Source organism: Ambystoma mexicanum, chromosome 6p, assembly GCF_040938575.1.
Source record: "Ambystoma mexicanum isolate Mex_15411 chromosome 6p, UKY_AmexF1_1, whole genome shotgun sequence".
Lineage (NCBI taxonomy): Eukaryota > Metazoa > Chordata > Amphibia > Caudata > Ambystomatidae > Ambystoma > Ambystoma mexicanum.
The window spans coordinates 1,451,932,394-1,451,954,830 of NC_090935.1; the positions used below are offsets into that span (position 1 = coordinate 1,451,932,394).

The following is a 22,437-nucleotide window of genomic DNA, read 5'->3' on the forward strand; positions in this document are numbered from 1 at the left end:
GGGACCCGCTAGGGTAAGTTTCTTTTTTGCCCTCGGCATATGCTGTATTCAAGAGTAAAGCCTACTGACTGTTATTTATTGTACCTGCGTTCTGCTCACCAAGATTGGGATTTACTGGACCCAAATTTGTCCGGTCACACCCCTCTAGGAGCACAAACCCTGCAAAGCTATTTGGCGACCCGGCTCTCCCTTTTAAATCCTTTCTGAGCAGCAGGCTAATTAAATGGGTCGGCCCAAGACTTACTGCTTCCGACAGCTACCGGCCATGCCCTTCCACGAGCCCGGCGCTTCCTTCCAGATCTTTTACAGGGCACAACGAGCCCGGAGAGAGACCCTCACTGTGTGTGCGAGTCCGCGCCAAGCAAGCACTCGTACGGGCTTGCTATGACCACGTCCCGCCCGAGCGTTGTCTGTGCCACAGTTACGGGTGCCCGCAAAATCACTGCCGTAGCTGCGAGTCAAACCAGGGGCCAGTTTACGAGGTCCCCCGATCCATCAGCGCAAACGAGCTTCTGTTCAAGGGGACGGGAACTCTTCTTTGGTGTCGGGTCTCACGGAGCAAGGCACCACACGTCTTTACGTTTTGGCGGCCATCTTGGACTCCACATGCTTGGCTTTTTTATATATGGTCAAATGCGTTTTTGTCCTTTTTTGTGTTCTGATTGGGAGTGAAGAAAGGGTATTAAATGAAAACTAATGAGAGAGTTTTTTCTGACTGTTTTTTGCTGAAAAAACTCATCTAAATTTGTATTTTTTGGGGGGTTTACCCCCCCAACCCCTATTATTTACTAGCTATAACCCACACCCTTTCCCCTTATATCCCCTTACCCACCCCTACTCATCGAAAAAAAAGAAAACAGGCGACTTAACAACTTCGTACCATTTAATGTGTTTGGCGACCAATAACCACACTGAAAGTCTTTGTTTACTGAGATGTAACTTTTTTAGACTGTATCTTCAAATTCGAAACCGTTTGTCAGAACTCCCAAGTAAGAGACAATGAGCCTCATCACGAGTTGGGCGGTAGCCCTTAAATGCAGCGGCAAAATGCCCATTTTCGGTGCAATTACTGCCAGCGGTATTACCACATGGTAATTGCACTGTCATTTCCTTATTGGGGGATGGGGAATAACATCTACCACCCAACCCATGATCCGTGATTGCCACATCAGAGGTCAGCAAGAAGGGATGGGAAATTACGAGTGAAGAACACCTCCAGGCAGTTATTTGTTTTTGATAGTTACACATAAAAGGGTGGTGAATGAGTTACATTTTGTAATAACTGGGAGAAGTGGGCCAATGTCTCTACTGAAAAGGAAGAGCATATCAATATCACTCTCAGAAAAGAATGACTTAGTTCTTCGAAGGCTGTACCCATTACAGCAAATCTGTAACCTAATTCGGACTCGGGACAAAGCCTTTATGTTGCACTCGTCGGTTACTTTATCATTGAAACTTACTTTTAGAAAGAGCTGTACTGCATCTCATTATTAGAATGTATGGAGCGCCCCAAGCATGGATGTTCTCTACCGTGCTGATAGATTTCCCTACTTTGTCCATTGCTATCAACCAAGGAACAAAATAGCACATAAACTCTAAAGTCTACTTTGGCTCCCAGTTCTGTGGCATTTCAAGCTTCTAAGGCTGACCAGGAACTACTTCTGAAATAATCCTGTGGCCCTTTGTGCTTGTCTGTGTGACAGGAGGAGTCTCTTCTCTGTGCCCCTCCTCCCGAATGCTTAGAAATGCCCTGCCCGCTTACGTCACTTGATTCTTGAGTTGACCCACCCCATCTTGGTATCTGAAAGGAGCAGCCTCTGAAATGTTCATAAAAGAAAGGGAATGATTGCACCAAATACATCTGGACCAATCTAACCTATTTTATGTGTGACAACATTACTATTGCCCAGCAATTGTACAAGGGAGAGTGGTGGTTTGTAAACGTTATCCTCCACCCAGCACTAGTACTAGCACAGCCGTGGTGCAGTCATAAAGGTGAAAATGGCTCCAAAATGAATTGTAGATCTCCTGTGCCTCTTAAGGTAGCATGGGCCGAGGGCAAGCTATACTCTTTGGGGATGCGTGAGCTAATACAGAAGCACCTGAACAGCAAAATCACGGTAGTACTTAAATAAAATGAATGTCTGCACAGGGCTCTTATAAAATATAGATATTTTTCTTAAACACAGACAAGTGGTCAGAAACAGTAAATTGTCCCACCCCTGTAGAGCAAATGGACAGATCAAGGCACACATGCATACACATATGTATAGGTTATCAGAATTAGCTACTTCATTCAAGTCACACACAGCACAGGTGACCGTTTCTGGAAGTTCACCTCCAGTTCAGAGTTACATGAGCAACGTACTGTGGGTATGCAAATGGTCTAAAATGTCAAGTCTTTGCTCCTGGAAAATGCCTTTGTCTATAGGGCAGGGCTATTTTATAAATACCAATGTTCAATCAAAGACAGACAGCTCTCAATGATTCAGACAATTCCAAACATGTTTCACCCTTGTTAGGGATCATCAGTACAATAGTGTAAACCCTTTTGGTTGGAGCAAACAGAAGCAAAGCTATTAGCTCAAATGTCAAGTGTACTGCCATATAGACACAATACATTTTCTTGGAGTAGAGAATTGACATTTGAGCTCATTTGCATACCCACAATCACAATACATTGCCCATTTAGCTTTGAAATGGAGGTGACCTTCCAGTTATGGCTACTTGATGGCACTGTGCTATGTGTGAATTGGCTGAAATGGTTAATTCTGCTTTCACATTTCAGGTGGAATGTTATCTCCACCGGCCCCCAAGTCTTTTAAACCCACCATAATTTGGATGTTGTCTGCTTTATTAGTGTCTCCTTATAGTTAAGGTGAAACCTATCATCCATAGGAAATAAATGCAAAATGTCTGTATCTAATAACTTTGAGCTGTGGTATGAATCGGTGCAAGATTTTACGAACAAGATGTCTGGCCCAGGCACACCGAAACTGGAACATTTCGTGTAAATCCATGTTGCGGTTCAAAAGATATAAAGGATAAAATAAAGGGTGTGTTTTTCACTTTTTGCATTGGTTTGCCCATAGTGAAAATGTCAAATGTTTGTCCAAATGGACAGCCCAAACCGCAAGTAAGGATTTTTGCCAAATAATAAATAAGTAGGGCACAAAGTGTTCGAAGGAAATCCTTTGTTGGTTTTGCCTAAATCCATCCAGTAGTTTTCTTTTTAATTAGGCAGAGAGTTGGGTGTCCCTGTACCCAAAGGGCCCAATTAATGGAATCCAGCGCAGAAGGAGCGCAAGCGCCGTGTGCCGAGAAGGAGTGTGCACCGTCCGTGGTGCAAACCAGCAGTTGTGCGGCACGAATATTCATGAATTTTCCGAGGCATCAGTAGCCGTGGCGCAATGAACATCAAGCAGCGCCAGTAACGCCCCCAACACACCCCGTGCGCAGGAAAAAGCCAGTGAAATGCCTAATACGGCGCAAGGCCCCACGCCTTCCATGGGCCAGCACACAGCCCCACCATCGTAACTGTGTGGAAAATCAGCACGTACCCTGGTCGCACCCCAGCCAAATCACGTGGAAAGGCCTGCTTGGCGTTTTGTGGGAGAATGCATGCCCAAATAAGGACTGCCCCAGGTCGGCTCGACCTGGGGGAAGGCAAAGGGGAAAGATGGCCAAAGGACAGGACAAAGTACCTCGTGGCATGGCCATTTTGGAGCCAGGCCACCTCCCTGTGCCAACCGCGGTAAATGCAGTTTGCATGGCAAGAAAGGGTTAAAATAATGCAAAAAGATAAGCTGCCACCAGCCCTGTCAAAGGCACATATGCACTTCTCCTGAAAAATACTTTGAGGGAGTCTAGGGCCTTTGAAAACAAAAGGAAGACCCTGTACTATCAGGTACATTGTGCACTTGTAACATGTTGCAGAAAAGGTGCAACATTGGAATGGACTAAGGGAAACCAAGTCTCCCAGTACTGACTGTCTTTAAGGGTATGTCAGTTTCCCCATAATAAAGTGAGCGAAAGCCCAGTGGAGTGCAGCTGCAAAATAGATCATGGGAAGCGTCTGGACTCTGTTAACCAAAGTGTGCTCCGAGGGAATTAAGTTGGTGGGTCATTATATTGATTTGGTGGGTCATTATATTGATTTATTATATTATTTGTGGGCAGACAAGGCAAATCTGTGAGCTCTGCACGCAACTTATTGCAACTTATTGCACTTAAAATTCACCCACCCATCATCTATTCTATTTTATAGCCAATTAAAATGAAAAAATATCCCATTGTGTCCGTTGCATGCCTGGGATGTAAGCAGAATGACTCTAGTTTTATAGAGTTGTCATGGAGTAACCCGGATATGATGATGTACGGTTATGTTGATGTTGAAGCTGAGCTGGAAGCATCCCGATTATTATTTACTTTGTTTTGTGGCTAGACGTGTATATATTTGTATGAATCACCCGAATTAGTTCCTGAAAACAGGTGGCATTAATGTGGGTTAAAACTGGCCCAACAATGTTTGTACTGTGAGGAACACATGTTGACAACAAGTAAGACAGACACAAGTGATCACAGTTCAAGGGTGTTTATTGAACAATGAATGTTGTATGCGGTTTGAAAAAACGGCTAATCTAATCCTAAATCTTGGACGGTAGCAAGCGTTTCGGCCATCAAAGGAAAAATAAGGTAGTCCTAGTGGCGTTGTGTCAAAATAAAGAAGGCCTATACTAAGACACCTATTGCCAAACCTCACAACTAATACAAAAACTGGGATAGTTCTCAAGAAAAGAAAGAAGTGTTCTCAAATAATATGTCAGGATGCGGTGTTAGGGAGAATTCTCAGAAATGTGCTAATTCCTCTCTACCTTAGAGACGCCCAGCCCTTTTGCTGGACTCTAGGACTTTTTAATTTTGAACCTGGAGAGAGTGAGACCTTTTTCCCACTCTCTCATGTATTTTTCTGTGATTTGGATTGTGACAAACAGCACCTTTAGTGCAGTGTGTGCAGCTCTTATATTTCCCAAAGGTGTAACTATCTTCTCTTGGATAAACTACTGTTTCCAAGAGCAGTGAAGTGAAATTGACTTTACTTACATTTTGTAACTTTCCTGACCTAGCACACACTATCTTACCATAGGGTGCTGGAGGGGTTACTAAATATCCCCTTTGTCTAGTTACTCATGTAACATTTTTATGTAACCCTTTCTACAATTAATGGCTGGTAGCAATGGTTTACTTTTTACTACCATTGTGTTTTCTTTACCGCGGGCGTCGTTCGCAGCTACAGTAAGGCACCCATGGGTGCCCATTTTGTCAAAATGGCCCGGTCTTCTTTTTTTGCCATTTCTTGTTGGAAAGGTCCTTCTTGAGATTTAAAAACAAAATTGAGGTGTGCCGGTGTGATGAGGCGCTGGGTTAGAACTAAATTTGAGAAGACAAACTAAAGTCAATGAGACCCTTACAAACCAAATAAGATTGGGTTGTTGCACGAAAGAGGGACCAGCAGTCACCTCATAAACTGCTAATAGATACAAACACTTGAAATTGTCACCTCTAAATGATTGCGCAGCCCTGAGCAAATGGTAAATGTCCTATTCAAATTGAGTGTGTAACTGGACAACAGATACGGTGAAACAAAGAGTCCAAAGCGAGTAGATTCTTCAGTCAAAATACGCTGTCGAAACAGATTTTATGAAATGATGCAAAAACAAGACTGCCGACACGTGTTTCGACCCAGAACAACGGGTCCTTTTCAAGGCAAGACTGTGGTGTTATTATGATTCATATGCATTCAAATACAGCAATATATTATGTAATCATGCCATAAAGATAAGAACATTTGAAATTTAAACAAAATTAACCAGCAGAGGAAGAAGAGGAGGCCAGGGTTAAAGAAGAGAAATGCAAACAAGAAAGAAAAAAGCCCATATGTACATTACATCATGTCAAAGAGCAAAGCAACCATTTCAATGTGAAACATATTCCAAGTAAATAAGGAGTAAATAAAAAACATTTGATTTATTACCATATATTGTCGAACCAAAAATCGCGGTCGAAGTGCCAATATGTGAATGTCCATATGATGAGAACAAAATAATATGTAAAAAAGAGAGAGAAAAAAAAAAAAAAACAAAAAAAAAAAAACCACCATAAGCCTGAATCCAAAATGAATAAACAACTGGTACATTTTTACAATTAGTTAATCCCATGTACACGCATAGTGCAAAGGTAACAAACTATTGTGCCAAGGATCAAAATGCTCATCCCTCATGCGCCTCATGGTGGTAAAATGTATTGTTACATTGTCACCCGTGTGTGATATAAATGTTAGAATGAATAAATGTTTTACCGTATGTTATTCAAACTGCGTTGGAAAACCCAAAGCCCTCCTGGGGGGGCAGATATATGGGCCAATTCTAAAGTAGTTGATTCTCCTCAAGAAAATAAGCGGCAAATAACTGAAAAATACATAAACAAAGAAGCCCAAGGCATGAGTTGCCTTGACAAGAGATCGACTTATGACTTGAATGGGTTGTCAAAAAAAAAAAAAAAAATTCAAATGCGTAAAAATAATGGACAGCAATACCTGAAGCAGTCTCTGTTACTGATACAGTGTGGTACATTCCCAGAACATGGGAGTTTGTTCGAACGTTGCAACTGCCAAGGAAAGACAATGCATCAAAACCCAATTCCGCAGATGGGTCAAATAACATGAATATTTGTGAAAATCGTTCTAACAGTGAGATACTCTGAAGGTACTGTCAAGCCCATACCTGTGAGTTCAGGGGCTGGTTCCCCACTGTGGCCAAAGTCCAAACGCTTCACGAAATCAGTGTTGTGCAGTTCATTCCTTCCATGTGTTTAGAGAAAAGAACCTAAAAATGTGTCACATGACTCAGTCATGTGGTTAAATTTAGTGCATGGAATTGTGGTAATGGTAGTCCTTGTATTAAATAAGGCAAGCGCTTGCATTTTATATGTGCCCTAGAGAATGTCTACATCCGTTAGCACAACTAATAAATATTAAATAAAAGTCTAATGCATAATAAGCTGTAATGGCAGTGTGCATGCAAATAGAAATAATAAAAATATTTTAATTGAAAATTAAAAAAAAAAAAAAAGAAAATTTGAAAAAATCAAAAATCTCTGGAATATTCAATGACAGCAGTGGACGGATGAGCAATTAGAAACTGGCAGCGATTCCTGACGATCTTGGTTGTTTAAATTTGACTAAAAGTAAATACATAAAAACAAACAGGGAATAATGAAAATGCAGTTACTGCAAGTATAGGAAATGTGCACCAGCATTTATGTAAAGCATTACAAAAATACATTTAGTTCCGTGTCCGTGTTGAGACCAAGACTGGTACAACGAAGTTTGGCGATGGTGCGTGCCTCAAGCTGGCGTAAAAGTAATTGACGGTCCCCGCCTCTTGGGTGGGAATGTGCTTGAATGAGCCCAATGAACTTAAGATCTTTTACTGAATCCATTTGATGATTCTGTTGCCAATGAAGTGCAAGAGGCAGCTTCGGATCTTGACTCTTCAGGTGTGCAAAATGTTCTCGAATGCGAACTCGCAGTTCTCTAATAGTAGAACCAACATATACTTTGCGGCATACGCATAAAATAGCATACACCACAAATTTCGATTTACAATTAATAAAATCAGAGATGTGAATTGACAAACCATGGTGGCAACTAAATGTATTTTGAATAAGAGCATATTGGCAAAAATTGCATAGACCACATTTGAAAAAACCAACAGGTTTGGGTGGAAGCCAAGTCAGAGGCTGTGCATGAGTAGGCTTTGGTTGTAAAAACGAAGGGCAGAGTTTGTTGCGCAATGTTTTATTACGAGTAAAGATGAGTTGGGGTGTAGCCGAGACATAAGGCAGAAGCTCTGGGTCAAGTCTCAACAAATGCCAATGTTTGCTTAACAGGCGATAAAGCATACAATGGTCTTCTGAATATTTGGTTATGAACTGTACATACTCCAGACTTGGTCTGGTAGATTCTGTATTCGTAACCAACGTCTGATCCTGAGTGAATGTGTTGATACGATTAAACCCTTGCTTAATGCATTGACTACTATATCCACGTTCATAGAACCTCCGCCTAATCATGCGACACTCATGTTGGAAAGCCATGTCAGTACTGCAATTACGTCTCGCACGATAAAATTCTCCAAATGGGATGTTAGAAATGACAGATTTTTTATGGCAGCTGGAGACATGCAACATAGCATTAACTGCGGTGGGTTTCCGAAAGGTTTGAGTTTGTAGTTCACCATTCACAATGTTTATCTGAAGATCAAGGAATTCCATAGACTGAGAGCTCACATGTCCAGAAAATTCTATGCCAAAATTATTACGATTAAGATATTCAGAAAAACCAACAAAGGACGAAGACGTCCCATTCCAAATGACCAGGACGTCATCTATGTAGCGTCTCCATACTATGAGATTCTGTTTATATGGGTGGTCTGTGTATATGTGTTTGTCCTCAAAAAAACCCATGAATAAGTTAGCCAAAGAAGGGGCATATTTCGCACCCATGGCTACTCCTTTCGTCTGTAAATAATATTGATTGTTAAACAAAAACTGGTTATGTGCTAACGTGAAATGCAAGAAATCTTTGATCATGTAAACATGTTGACTGTGTGATGCTGAGTGGTTGCGAAAAGTGTAATCAATGGTTTGAAGAGCTAATCGATGCTGTATCGATGTGTACAATGCTTTAACATCAAACGTGGCTAGAAGATAATTGGGGCACCATTTTAACTGATGTAAAATCTCCAGTGTTTGAGTGGAATCTCGTAGGTAGGCTGGTAATGCTGGTACCATATCCTTGATTGCAGAATCAATGTACTGGGAAAGTCCCTTAGTGGCCCATCCTAAGCCACTCATAATAGGTCGTACCTGGGGTAATGTTGTGTATGCCTTATGAATTTTGGTCAGAAAATACATTGTAGGAATGACCGGATTAGGTCTGTAAAGGAAAGCCTTTTCCTCATCTGTCAATGTCCCACGTGAGTGCCAGTCATATAACAAAACTTTCAATTCAGATACCGTCTCTTTGGTAGGGTTGCCAGGTAACAATTGATAACATCCAGGAGTACTCAGATGTTCATTGGCCATAGTGATATAATCTGCAGTATTTAAAATGACAATATTACCACCTTTATCAGCTTCTTTAATGACAATGCTCGTATCCTCAGCAAGATTTTTGAGAGCAGTTTTTTCGGAAAGAGTGAGATTGCTCTTGGTTGACTGAAACTGGGAACGATCTATTTGTTTGTGTATATCTTGAATGACTGCCTGATAAAAGGTGTCTATAACAGTAGCATCAGTAATAGCTGGTACAAATTTGGATCTGGGTTTGTGCTCCATCATTTCAAAATTATGTTGGTGAATGCCTAATTCCTGTTGTAAGCCATTGGAGGTGCTAGCAGTATCAACGTTAAGTGACATAAGAAGTCGTGTGTCTTCTATATCGGAAATGGTTAAGCTACTCAGTGATGGAGAGGCAATATGTGGCCTGTAGATTGCAACTTGTTGATGGAAATACTTTTTAAGTCTAAGCTTGCGAATAAATTTGAATAAATCAATTTGGAAATCAATAAGATCAGAATGACAACTCGGTACAAAAGAAAGACCTTTATTCAGAAGGGACAGTTCAGCGGAGGACAAGACCTTACTTGATAAGTTACAAACTAAGTGCGGAGTATCGATTTGGTTGGCAAGTTTTTGGAGCTGGAACGAGTGTGCCTCTTGTTTGCGTTTCTCCCTTTGTCTGGCCCTTGCTCCTCTTCCTCTTCCTCCTCGGAAGATGTGGCGGGAGTTATAGTAGGTCGCCCTAAAGGGACAGTGAAGCGAACTGTTTTATTTGATAGAGCAGTTTGGCTAGGGATGTTGCCTTTTTTGTATCGTTTAATTTCAGCTAGAAAGCCTCTGCGTTGGTGCGTAAGAGCAGGAGTAAAACTTTCCTCCCCTTTATCGGTAGCACTGGGTTGATCTTCCTCGGATTCTATCTCAGATGAGACCGTTTAAATTTCAAATGTTCTTATCTTTATGGCATGATTACATAATATATTGCTGTATTTGAATGCATATGAATCATACTAACACCACAGTCTTGCCTTGAAAAGGACCCGTTGTTCTGGGTCGAAACACGTGTCGGCAGTCTTGTTTTTGCATCATTTCATAAAATCTGTTTCGACAGCGTATTTTGACTGAAGAATCTACTTGCTTTGGACTCTTTGTTTCACCGTATCTGTTGTCCAGTTACACACTCAATTTGAATAGGACATTTACCATTTGCTCAGGGCTGCACTTCTTCAGATTTACTCTGCGCGCCAAACCAGGTTTGGTCCCTTTGTTCATTTTGTCTTTGGTGAAGCCCACCTTTGGCTCCAGTATGTCCGTCAGGGGCAGGAAGTGAGGGAGGTGCCCGAAACTCGCTGTGCTTAATCCCCTTGGTTACAGGAATGCACCCAAAGGTGATTGGCCTGCTGACTGTCCGGCAAGGACAGTGTCAGGCATGGGAATTTGCGTACGGGCTTTCGTGCATCTTCAGCAGCTGGACAAAGTAAACAAAAGAAAGCGCTGGGACAGCGGCATTGGGTTGCCAGAAACGCAATCCGCGGCAGAGCCTGGAGGTTGCCATGGAAGCTTAGTGACACGTTGCTAAGGAGGGTTAACGTTCGTGCACGAGCACGACGTTGATATGGTGATCTTGGGTATTTAGCCCCTCCTCCTTAGTTGCTCAGCGCTTCTGATTGAGCATTTTTGGCGTTCTGTTCCTTGTCTCTTAATTCTACGATCATTTCTCGTGTTTTGACCCGGATTGTACTTGTTTTTGGCTTTGGATTACCCTACTGTTTTGGCGAATTTTCCTCATAGTTTTTCATGGTTCTTGGATCCCTGGCTTCTGTGACCTGATTTCGTTTTTGCCTTCTCCTTGACTGTTGTTCGGCGACCGCTAGGTATATTTGGACTCGGACCGGTTTAAGGATTTCTCTTTTGGATTGTGAATTCACGTCTAGTGTGCTCTGGTATTTGGGACAGCCTCCGCTGCTCCGTGGGACAGCCTCTGCTGCACCGCAGGACAGCCTCTGCTCCGGTGTTTCGAGGGACAGCCACTGCTGCTCCGTGGGATAACCTCTGCTGCACCGCGGGACAGCCGCTACTTCAACGTGGGTATTCGAAACCTTGGTAGAACTGTTCCCCACACCGTGAGAGTACTGTTTGTTATCGCGGATTGCTGAAGGTGGCTCCTGTCATCCATTCATTCTACGGACTCCCTCATGGATATTCCCTGGTAAGGAAATTCTTGTGTTAAAGTTCACCTAGTTCAGTATCCTTATTCTGTCAGGCACATAGCATTACATATAGTGAATATTGTTTGTTTGCAGAACTTTTCTGTTTTTTTTTTCTTAACCTGACCATGGTAGTACTTACCTACTGTTCAGTTCTCTCAGGTTAGTGTATTGAGTTTTAGATTAGAATCGTGATTTTCAATCATCGGTTTTTTGGTACTAATTGTGTTATTTCCTCCTACAGCCACGTGGTCTCGGTGGGATATCCATTCTTTCAACTAATTGATGCCTTTGCACTGTGTATTTCTTACATACAAAGGGGTACATTGGTGGGAAGAATTCTTCTTCTACACTACGGGTCAAACTTGTGAAGAGGAATTCTGACATAATCAGAAGCCTTCTTAACATGGACCCCAACGAGACCCTGGCTACTTTGCTACAATTAGTGGCTGATTTAAGATCTGATATGGCCCATGCTCACGCTACTACACAACAACAAATCCTCGAATTACAAACCGCCATTCAGCCATCACCACCAGTGGCTCCGGCGATGCCCAATGTGCCTGTTGTTGAACCAGCACAGGCAGAAGCTGGCCCGGTATACATTACCTCACAGTTCCCGTTGGCTCCCCCAGAAAGGTTCCATGGGGATCCCAAGCAGTACAGGACATTTTTGAATCAATGTCGTTTACATTTTCTATGTCGACCAGGTTCTTTTCCTGATTCCGCTACCAAAGCGGCTTTTTTACTGTCGCATCTTGGAGGTACGGCCGCAGCTTGGGCTAACCCTCTTTTGGAAGAGGGTAGTCCATTATTGTTTGATTGTGATGCGTTAATTGAAGCAATGGGTAAAGTGTTTGATACCCGATACAAGTCTCAAGTTATGGAACTGGAATTGTTAAATCTACAACAAGGGGATTTGACTCTTCTGGCTTATCTAGCCAAATTTAATCAATTGGCTGCAGAAACTGGATGGCCGGATGATAAGAAGGTGTCATTATTCTATAAAGGATTATCAGACTCGTTGAAGGATACTCTTGCTTTAGTACCGGTAGTTCCGGTTACTTTTCCAGAGTTATTGGAATTAGTTCTTCAGATCGATGCCCGTAAGGCTGCCAGGAAAGGGGAAAAACGTGGTGCTCCACCTGTAATCCAGGTAAATCCCACACCCGTTGCAGGTACCCCTGAACCCATGCAAATCGGAGCAGCGACACGGGGTCCTCCTTCTTAAGAGGAGAGAGATCATCGTAAGAAGAACAATTTGTGTTTCTATTGTGGTTCTTCTGAACATCTGTTAAAAGAATGTACCAAGAAACCCAATAGGAGACTGGGAAACTTGAAAGCTCGACAATAAGAGGAGTCCGATTGTCGAGTACCAATGTTTCTATGGACTCCGATCTCAACCGACCTATTTCCTTACAAGTGAGATTTAGGATGTCTCAAGACCAGGTCATCCAGGCCAGTGCTATTCTGGATTCCGGTGCTACCGGAAATTACATCGATACTCAATATGCTAAGACATTAGGTGTATCAACTATTGAAAAGACAAACCCGGTTGTAGTTAATGCTGTTGATGGTTCCACTTTGATATCTGGTCTGGTGGTACAACAGACAGAGGATTTGGTAATGGAGACACTTCAGGGTCATTCAGAGCGCATTTATTTCGATTTGATCTCTGCGCCCCAGTTCAAACTTATATTAGGTATTCCATGGCTCAAGCTGCACAATCCTTCGATTGACTGGCACACTGGCAGTATTGAATTCCTATCGGAGTACTGTGAATCCAGGTGTTTGGAGGGGAAGGAGCCACCTTCAGCAATCCGCGATAACAAACAGTACTCCCACGGTGTGGGGGACAGTTCTACCAAGGGTTCGAATACCCACGTTGCAGTAGTGGCTGTCCCGCGGTGCAGCGGAGGTTGTCCCACGGAGCAGCAGTGGCTGTCCCTCGAAGCAGCGGAGGCTGTCCCCTGGAGCAGCAGAAGCTGTCCCGCGGTGCAGCAGAGGCTGTCCCACGGAGCAGCGGAGGCTGTCCCACAATGCAGCGGAGGCTGTCCCAAATACCAGAGCACACTAGACGTGAATTCACAATCCAAAAGAGAAATCCTTAAACCGGTCCGAGTCCAAATATACCTAGCGGTCGCCGAACAACAGTCAAGGAGAAGGCAAAAACGAAATCAGGTCATAGAACCCAGAGATCCAAGAACCATGAAAAACTATGAGGAAAATTCGCCAAAACAGTAGGATAATCCAAAGCCAAAAACAAGTACAATCCGGGTCAAAACACGAGAAATGATGGTAGAACTAAGAGACCAGCAACAGAACGCCAAAAATGCTCAATCAGAAGCGCTGAGCAACTAAGGAGGAGGGTCTAAAAACCCAAGATCACCTGATCAACGTCGTGATCGTGCACGAACGTTACCCCTCCTTAGCAACGTGTCACTAAGCTTCCATGGCAACCTCCAGGCTCTGCCGCGGATTGCGTTTCTGGCAACCCAATGCCGCTGTCCCAGCGCTTTCTTTTGTTTACTTTGTCCAGATGCTGAAGATGCACGAAAGCCTGTACGCAAATTCCCATGCCTGACAGACAGTCACCCTGCTGTGCGATTGACAGCTAGGCTTCAATGAATGGCAGAAATCTGCATAAAAGGCGAGGCTTTTTGGCTTGGAAGGCAGAGTCGACCACTGGATGATGGAATCTGAAGAAGAACTTGGAAGAGACGCCTGCTGCAACTCCTGGACCGCTGGTTTGCCCGGTGTGCTGAAGCTCTGAATTCGTTTCGACTTGAGATGCCCTGCAAGGACGACTTCTACAATCAACTCCAAAGTGAACTCGTTTGGACATCCTCTCGGAGCTGGCTGTACTTCTGCTGCTGCTGCTGGAACCGAAGTGCCAGGGAGTGGAACACCAAACGGGGTGCATCACTTTTAAGACGGACCCATGCTGAAGGAAGATCCCCGGGACACAGTGCTGGACTCCAGATGCGAGGAAAGTCCAGAGTGGTATCTGTGAGGCTGCAGTGATGCTATTTGTTGAGACACGAGGAGCTGAAACCACCAAGTGCCGCTGAATACAAGTTTGTCCTTATCTGTCGCCGATCATGCCATTGCAGTGCAGGAGAACCCAGACGTCCTCCCTCTTGTTCCCACAACTGAGGCCCAGGAGCAAAAGGATCTGCAGAGCTGCAGAGGAACAGAAGCCAGCTGGAACCATTTCTTCTAACCAAAGGTACTGTAAAGTTTGAGAGGACTTACCTCTTGTTGTAGCCTTACTTGATCTCAGTTGAGACTTATCTTGGTTGCTTCTGTAGAGTTGCTTGCAACTTCTACCTCTCACAAGCCTCCCAGCTTGTGGCCCTACATTGATTCTACTTTTTCTACAAAGACATCTAAAACATTGTGTAAGCCTTTTATTCACCTACAAGAAATACTTCAGTTCGCCTAGAATTTTGCTCAATTGACATTGGCTGGCCTTGCTCCCTGAATAACTCTTCTTTCCTCTGGCATTGTGATTTACCTTTTCTTCCAGGAAGGGGTTAATCCGCTTTGCATTGGGGGTTCAAAAGAACATACCTGCTTCAGAATAATTTTGTGATCTCTTGTGTTATTCTATAACCCCTTTTCTTTGACACCCTTTTCAGTATTGCTCTGACCTAGAGAAACTAAGAGTGTGTATTTTTGTAGTATATTTGTGTGCTACTGATATATTGCCCCTTCTGAAGAAGGCTTATTCAAACTGACTGTTAAATAAATTAATAATTGTTTAATCAAGAAAACTTGAGTGTAAGTGTTTAGTTGGATACTTGTTACTGAGAATCTCTGTGTAATTACCCTGCTGCTCACATTGACCCCTCTTGAGATAAGCCTGGCTGCTCAGCCACACTACCAACCTGTGTAGTACATACTTATACCAAAGGTTGGGTTCCTATTGCCAGGAGGACAATGTTGTAGTGCACCCAAAGCGTACTGCTTCAAATCTTGCCTAAAACTGGGTCTCCCTTCCCTACGTTTTGGACAAGGGGGAAAGATGGTTGCTTGGAGCACAGCACAGTCTTGTGCTTGTCCAGCACAAGATGATAGTTCCAATGGTAGTTCTCAGGACCATCAATGGCCAAGTCTAGTTTCCTTGAAAAATCTCTTGCCTTCGAGGACCTGATGTATTCAACTAACAAAAACAAATACACCGTCTCTTTTCCATGGGCTTTGGGTGACGACTTTCACCCCTGGCTCCCCCTCTTCTGGGCGTTGAGCCTTCATGTATCGTATTCCTTAATTTTATATGTTAGTTCTTTTCTTGAAGTTTGGATGATAGCTTCACCTCTGGATCTCCCTGCACCGGGCTCGTCACCCTCTTGACTGCTTGCACTTGGCTGATAGCTTCATCTCTGGCATCCCTCGTTCGTGTTCACCTCTGCCAACTTCACATTCGCTTGTATTTGCAGGATTCGCTTCCCTTGCTTTCTCATATGGCGGGATTCGTCTCCCTTACTTTCACATTCACTGCGGGATTCACTTCCCTTTCTTTCACTTAACAGATTGTATATCAAAGTCTTTCGATGGTACAGGGATTTTGCTTGACCTCACGTATGACCACTTTGACCTATCTTGGCGGCCTTCTTACGGCCTTCTGGTATCTGTAGTTTTCTTCATATGGGGATATCGACCAGAGTCTCTTGAGTTTAGCACCCACCTGGTGCCCATCTCCCTCTTTAGCTGGTCTCCCCTTAGCACTTTTTACAGTTCTTTTAAAGTTCTTTGCACATGGTTCAAACTTGCCACTTCTGCGATTATCATTCAACACCGCCCGGTTCTTATCGGCTTTCCCCTCAACTCACCGACTGTGATGAACCGCTTGGCTTTTTGGCTTCTCTGGCGTAAAAGCCGGTACCACGGGCGCAGCAGCTTCCCTCGCTCCTGCTTATCGGCATAGGCTTGCCCTGTGTACTATTGACATCTGCTGCAAGACACTTGTGGTATTGTCCGTGGTCTATGGCTCTCTCCAAAAAGGTTTTGCGGGTCTGGGATGAAAAGGGCAAGGTCACTTCTCTCCTCGCCACCCTCTCGCTTCCTCCTGCCTTTTTCCTTCTCTTGAACTGATGCTGGATTAGCCGTCTCATCGTGCTGTCTGACGTGCTCGCCTTGCTCGTCCTGTGCTCTCTCGCTCCACCTTTTATCCCTGTGGGGAAAAGGAGAGGCCGTCAGGTGTGAGTGATTATGATCAATTGCCTGTCTCTGCCTGACCCTTGTGTCGGGACACGTCAGGTAAACAGTTGTAGTGTTATGTCGGGGAAAAAATGTTTGTGCCAGAAAAAGAAGGTGGGAGAGTTTCCAGGTATCCTACAGGGTCGGAACGGAAAGAGGTGTTTCATGGAATAAAACCCTCGTATTAGGGTTAGTGGGGTTCTCGGAAGAGTAGGTTACATTTGAATGGGAATGTTGAAAATGATAATCGGAGGAATGTGATAGTTGTGATTTCTAAGGCACACAGGAATAACTGTGATTGTGAAATGAACACAGGGGATTCGGGGACCAGTAGTGTTTTGTCAGGGTAAATTGAGTGTTCGGAAAAGAATAATCAGAAGGATGTGGAGAAGAATGGTTGAGAGTTGTTGGATAGAAACTGAGATGTGGTTTTGCAACTTAATAGGGTTCGTACTCCTAGGTGAGTTACCAGATTGGAGGCGGGGGGGGGTTGATAGATTTTGATGCAGGAGACTTTATGGGAGAAAGGGGAGCTTGATGTGGCACAGCCAACAAAGGTCTCAGGGATCCCCCCTCCTCGTCTTCTTCTCTTGTAACATACTGCGTCTCACCTTGGGTATTCCTCCTAGCATAACCCTGGGTTCCCCTACCCAGGTGATCCTCCCCCACAAGTCCACCCCCAGGAACTGGATCCAACAGCGATGGCCGTTTCCTGACCACCTGAATAAGGGATTCCTGTGTTCTTACTGGGAGATACCCTCAGGTTTCTCACAACACATGCTACAAAAAATGTGCCCGTTGCCATACACAGGACGATACCGATAGTGAAAGGTTGATAGCAGATTGCAAACCTAAATATTACTGGTTGTGTGGTCAGGTGGAACTGTGGAGGCAGGCAGAACTACAACTTGTGAGGTGCCGGATAGTAGTCTTTTGTGAATTGAATGCAACAGACACCTATTTGCCGACGCAATGGGCCTCATTACGAGTTTGGAGGCAGCCATGCCTTTAATAAGGGCATGGCTGCCTCCAAACTCGGGTCCGGGTCTGGGTTCCTTGAATGAGGAATTACCGGGCCATTCCAACCTTGGAGGACTCGGTAATTCCTCATTCAAAATACCCATCCTCATTCCCTTTCGAGCCCCCATAGGGCTCAATGGGAATGGGGAGGGAGCTAACAACGGGCCCGTTAATAACAGGCCCGTTGTTAGCGCCCTGGTCCCCTCGTGGGACCCGCAAAGGGCGTCTGGTCTGACCAGACGTCCAGAGCGGGTCCCGCAAGGGAACCTCGTAGTAGGGCGGAATGGGTTTAACGGCAGCGGCACCATAACCGGTGCCGTTAAACGCATTCCGCCTGGGTCGTAATGAGGCCCAATGTCTTTTCTTGATATTCAGCTGGATGTTTGCATGCTGATTAAGTATGTAGGGTGCCCGGTTGGGTATTCAGCGTAGCATGCGCTATTGCAGGCTGTGTGGTGTTGACTGCATCGAAAACTTGGAACATGTCTTACTTGAATGTGAAAGTTTAACCGGACTACAATGGAAACATCTGAAAGAGTATAATAACACTATCATATGGAAGACCTCTCTGTGATATGGACTGCGTTTTTAAAAGGTTGTGCTATTAATCTGATATTTGACCTCGTTATATTTTAGTGGAAGTGTGACGAAATTATGAAGATATTGGGCAATGTGACATGAATTCATTATTATAAAGTGAACTCTTTTCTTCGAGTATTAACATTATTTTATAGGTGTAAATCTTTTATTAGCTTTGTTTTAAAATTATAACATGGCATTTTAACATTGTATTGATGACTGTATCTTATAAATGTATTGTATGATTGTATGTTAAATGTTGTGTATGCAAAGCTTTCTGCTATGTGCGTAATAAATAAATACATAAATAACTATGTATACTTGTCCATTAATAGACGCGAATGCACTGTGGAAATGTGTAACTTGTTTAATAGCACACCAGGTCATAAACAGAATAATTAAAATTGATGTTTTCTTATTTTTTTCCTTTATAATTTGCACACCTTGATGTACTCCATATAATTTAATTTGTGAATCCTGGGTTTCATTTTCTAGATGCAATGTGGAAATGTGTAATTTTGCAAATAGAACAGCATTCTTAGGGCATAATTGGATACTTTTTTATTTAATTTTGTACACTGATACACATGGTTCCAATCATAATACATATGTGGAAATACAATTATATTATTGAGTATTCAAATATCTGTGACACAGGTTAGTGCTCCCTTCCTTTTATACTTGGAAGTATGTATGCACCACCAATGAACTTTATGGTATTGTTTGTATTTTATGCTATTGAGCTATGGTTTTCTTTTAGATTTGACCGCTGTATGTGTAGTAGAACATTTTTAAAGAAAATTTGATCACTGAAAAAGTAATCTTTGTTTTTTTATGAAACAGGAGATCCGATTCTCGATTATGACAATGTTTTGCGGATCGAACAAGAACTTGTATCCAACTTGAAAGAGCATCACAATGCAGATGTAGGAGAAAGTATCCACAGTCCCAGTTCAGGTGACGTACGAAGTATTGCATTTGATTTTTTATTTTTATTTGGAACCGCGCAGTTTAAACCATATTCTTAAAATTAGGCTTCAGCTTCAGAAAGATAGCAATTTTATATATTGTATTCATTTAAACAAAAGCCTTTGAAATATATTCACATAAACCTGTACTCTTGCAAATAACTACAGACAATCTATCCACAAGAAGAATGAAAAAGTAAAATGTTGACAACCAATACAAGAGAGCAAATACAATGATGAAACTAATAAAAGTATACAGCCTATGCATTCAACAAAGACAACCAGATTTTGAGAATGAGGCCAAGCCAGCTTTGTTACAAATGCAATATTCTATGAAGATTTCATATAGATGTGAATTTCCTACTGGGCTACTTTTCATTGCTAATGGTGGGACGGGGTCTATAAGATTGAGGAAAGAGGGAGAATGGCTGCTGCACCCTCAGTAAGAGGGTGAATCGGTGGGCGAGGAGTGCCGAGACCCTTCTTCTGGTTCTTATGTACCCTCTGCTCTGTGGACCCAGATCAGAAGATGCAGGCGGCCCAGAGGCATTACTTTGAAAGACATGAAAGGGAACGAGCCATTGAAATGATGGCTTAGACCACCCTAATTGATCAAGCTTGTTGACTTATTCGAAACCATGTTTTTCCAATATCATATATCTACATAGTTGCTAGTTTATGTTTTGCGTGATTAAGGGAGGGGTGTAGCAGTGGCTGCTAAACCTTTTCGCCTTCCGAGTTTGGAAGTCCACAGAAGTTGTATGTCCTGCATATGTTTGTGTACTCGTTTGTTTTTTTTATAGATATGGGTTTGGGGAAATGTGGAGGGAGTGGAACATGAGGATTTTGTGTTCAAGTTTTTGTTTATTTTTTCAAAGTTACTGCAATGCAACGGGAACTGTATTGGCTGAATTGGGACAAGACTCCTTAAATGAATTCTCCTATGAATAGGAGATCAGTTCTGCAATTGTTTATTTGCAAGAGACGTACCTTTTGAAGGCCGGATAAGCGCAGACTAATTCATTGAATATACACACACCAGTATTTTGTATGTACTGGGGATAAAAAAAGGGGGGTTGCGATACTTGTTGCAAGAGATGTGCCATTTCTTTAAATCAAGATCTTGAAGGACCCTCCTGGATAAATTCATTTTTGTGAAGTGCTTACTGTTCGGACATATGTTTACATTGATGTCTTTATATGCGCCCAGCAGTGGGCAGGATCAACATGTGATTGCAATTGTCCCCCAATTGGTGGCTTTTGCTGAATGGCAAATGATAATAGGGGGTGACTTTAATATGGTCCCTAACCCAGACGTTAATAAGACGACACAGCCCTCTAGGCTAGTTTATAGGCACGCAGTTGCATCGGCTATCTTATTATGGGAAGTGGTGGATGTGTGGAGATTGTTTAATGATGACACGCAGGACTTTACACTTTACACGCTTTTCCATGGGGGGATGGTCCAGGATAGACCTGATATCAATGTCTGGCCCATTGTTTCCTTGTCTCCGGGAGACTTGTATCGCGCCCCGAATTGTCTCTGGGCACACGCCCATTCGTCACAATGGTTGGGGAAGTTAGTCGGCCCACCCACAACCGTGGTTACTGAAAGTTGTATGATCCTATAATGAAAGATGTGGATATGTGCCGGGAAATCTCTGAGGGGATCTACGGCAGTACGTCTGACCATTCAATGGCAACAGTGTGGGAGTCCATGAAAGTGATAGTCATAGGGAATAGAATGTGTTGCACCATGACATATACAAGAGCCAACAGATTGACTCGAACATGGTTAGTAGAGGCGGTGCATGAGGTACAGGCTGAATATAAAGGTACAAGGGCCCGGGTGGCATACCGGAAGCTAAAGTTGGCAAGGTCTAAGCTGGAAGCGCACATGGCTGATAGGCCTGCACAGGCCTTACTGAAGACCAAGCAGCATTACTATGCACACAGTAATCACGTAAATCGACTATTAGTTTATAAATTGAAGAAGATCGATGCCAGGAATGATATACAGGGGACAGGAGATGAGGCTGGAGTGGTGCAGCATGATGATGTTGAAAAGGTTTAACCAATCCCTTAGTATTTCAAAACCTTGATGACTGGGGAGCCACTTCAAGTGGAGGAATGATTGAATTATGTAGCTAGAGCAGATATCCCCTGCAGATCTCTGGATCTAGAGCATGCTCTCGGGTCCCGATTCAGCCTTCGGAGGGGGAATGGGCCATAAAAACTCTTAAGGATAAAGCCCCAGGGCCGGATGGCTTCATCTCAGCATTTTATAAGAAGTTCCAGGTCCAACTGGTAGCCCACTTGATGAAGTTGTTTAATTCATTCCTGGTCACAGGCAGAATAAGTCTGTCTATGGCGGAATCGGTTATAGTATTCATACCAAAACCTTGTAAGGACCATATGTGCTGTAATCATATTGGCCAATTACCATAATGAATAACGATGCAAACATTTATTCCAAAATGTTGGTGCAAAGGCTAATTGTGGTGCTTCAGGAGTTAATTAACTAAGACTAGACAGACAGGAATACCCAGGGCAACATACAGAGGGTTCTGAATATCATAGACGTCGGGAATAGGGAGACGATCAAAATGGGAGTCCTATCACTGGATGCCCATAAGACTTTTGATATGGTGGATTGGCATTGCATACAATTGCTGCTTGTATCGTCTGGGTACGGCCAGAACTTTAGGACATTGATTTTGTCGAATTACCAAGGGCCGTCTACCGCAATCAAAATTAACAGACAGTTTATGCCTAAAATAGCTATTTCAAGGGGGTCTAGACAGGGTTGTCCTCTGTCCCCCATGATTTTGCTTTGTCTGTAGAACCATTTGCGAAAAGGGTCAGGGATAATGTGAAGATTAAGGGGATAGAGGTCAGGGATGAAGTATATTGCATATTCATTTATGCAGATGTTGTTATGGTTACTATAAGTGAAGTAAACGCGTCTCTGCCTGCGCTGTTGGAAGCACTGAAAGATTTTGAACTGGCTTTGGGATTTTTGGTTAACTATTCCACGTCCAGTGGCCTTAATGTGTCTATACCTCTGCAAGTGCAACAGGGTCTCTCTAAAATAAGCCTGATTTAAATGGGTTCGGGCGACCATAAGCTATCTTGGGGTACAGATCCTGATACCATGCTGCAGATTTTTCCGTCTTACTTCCCACAGCTATTTAAGGAGTTTTCTGAGGACCTGGACAGATGGAACAAACAGGAAATGTCTTGCTTTGGTAGGATAGTGTCACTGAAGACAAACCTCATCCCCAGGTTTGGTTACTAATGCGTGGCTCTTTCAGTTAAGATCCCAGATCCCATTCTGCCGA

The 22,437-nt window shown here is 43.2% G+C and overlaps 1 protein-coding gene across 4 annotated transcripts in view; it reads left to right on the forward strand.

The window, feature by feature from the left end:
- LOC138510511 (zinc finger protein 189-like) overlaps nucleotides 1-22,437 on the forward strand; it is a 285,778-nt gene that overhangs the window by 135,557 nt on the left and 127,784 nt on the right. For all 4 annotated transcript variants that reach the window (XM_069626213.1, XM_069626211.1, XM_069626212.1 and 1 more), the window contains one exon: nucleotides 18,972-19,085. In XM_069626213.1, coding sequence (XP_069482314.1) covers nucleotides 18,972-19,085 — 114 coding nt within the window. The remainder of the gene's footprint in view (nucleotides 1-18,971; nucleotides 19,086-22,437) is intronic.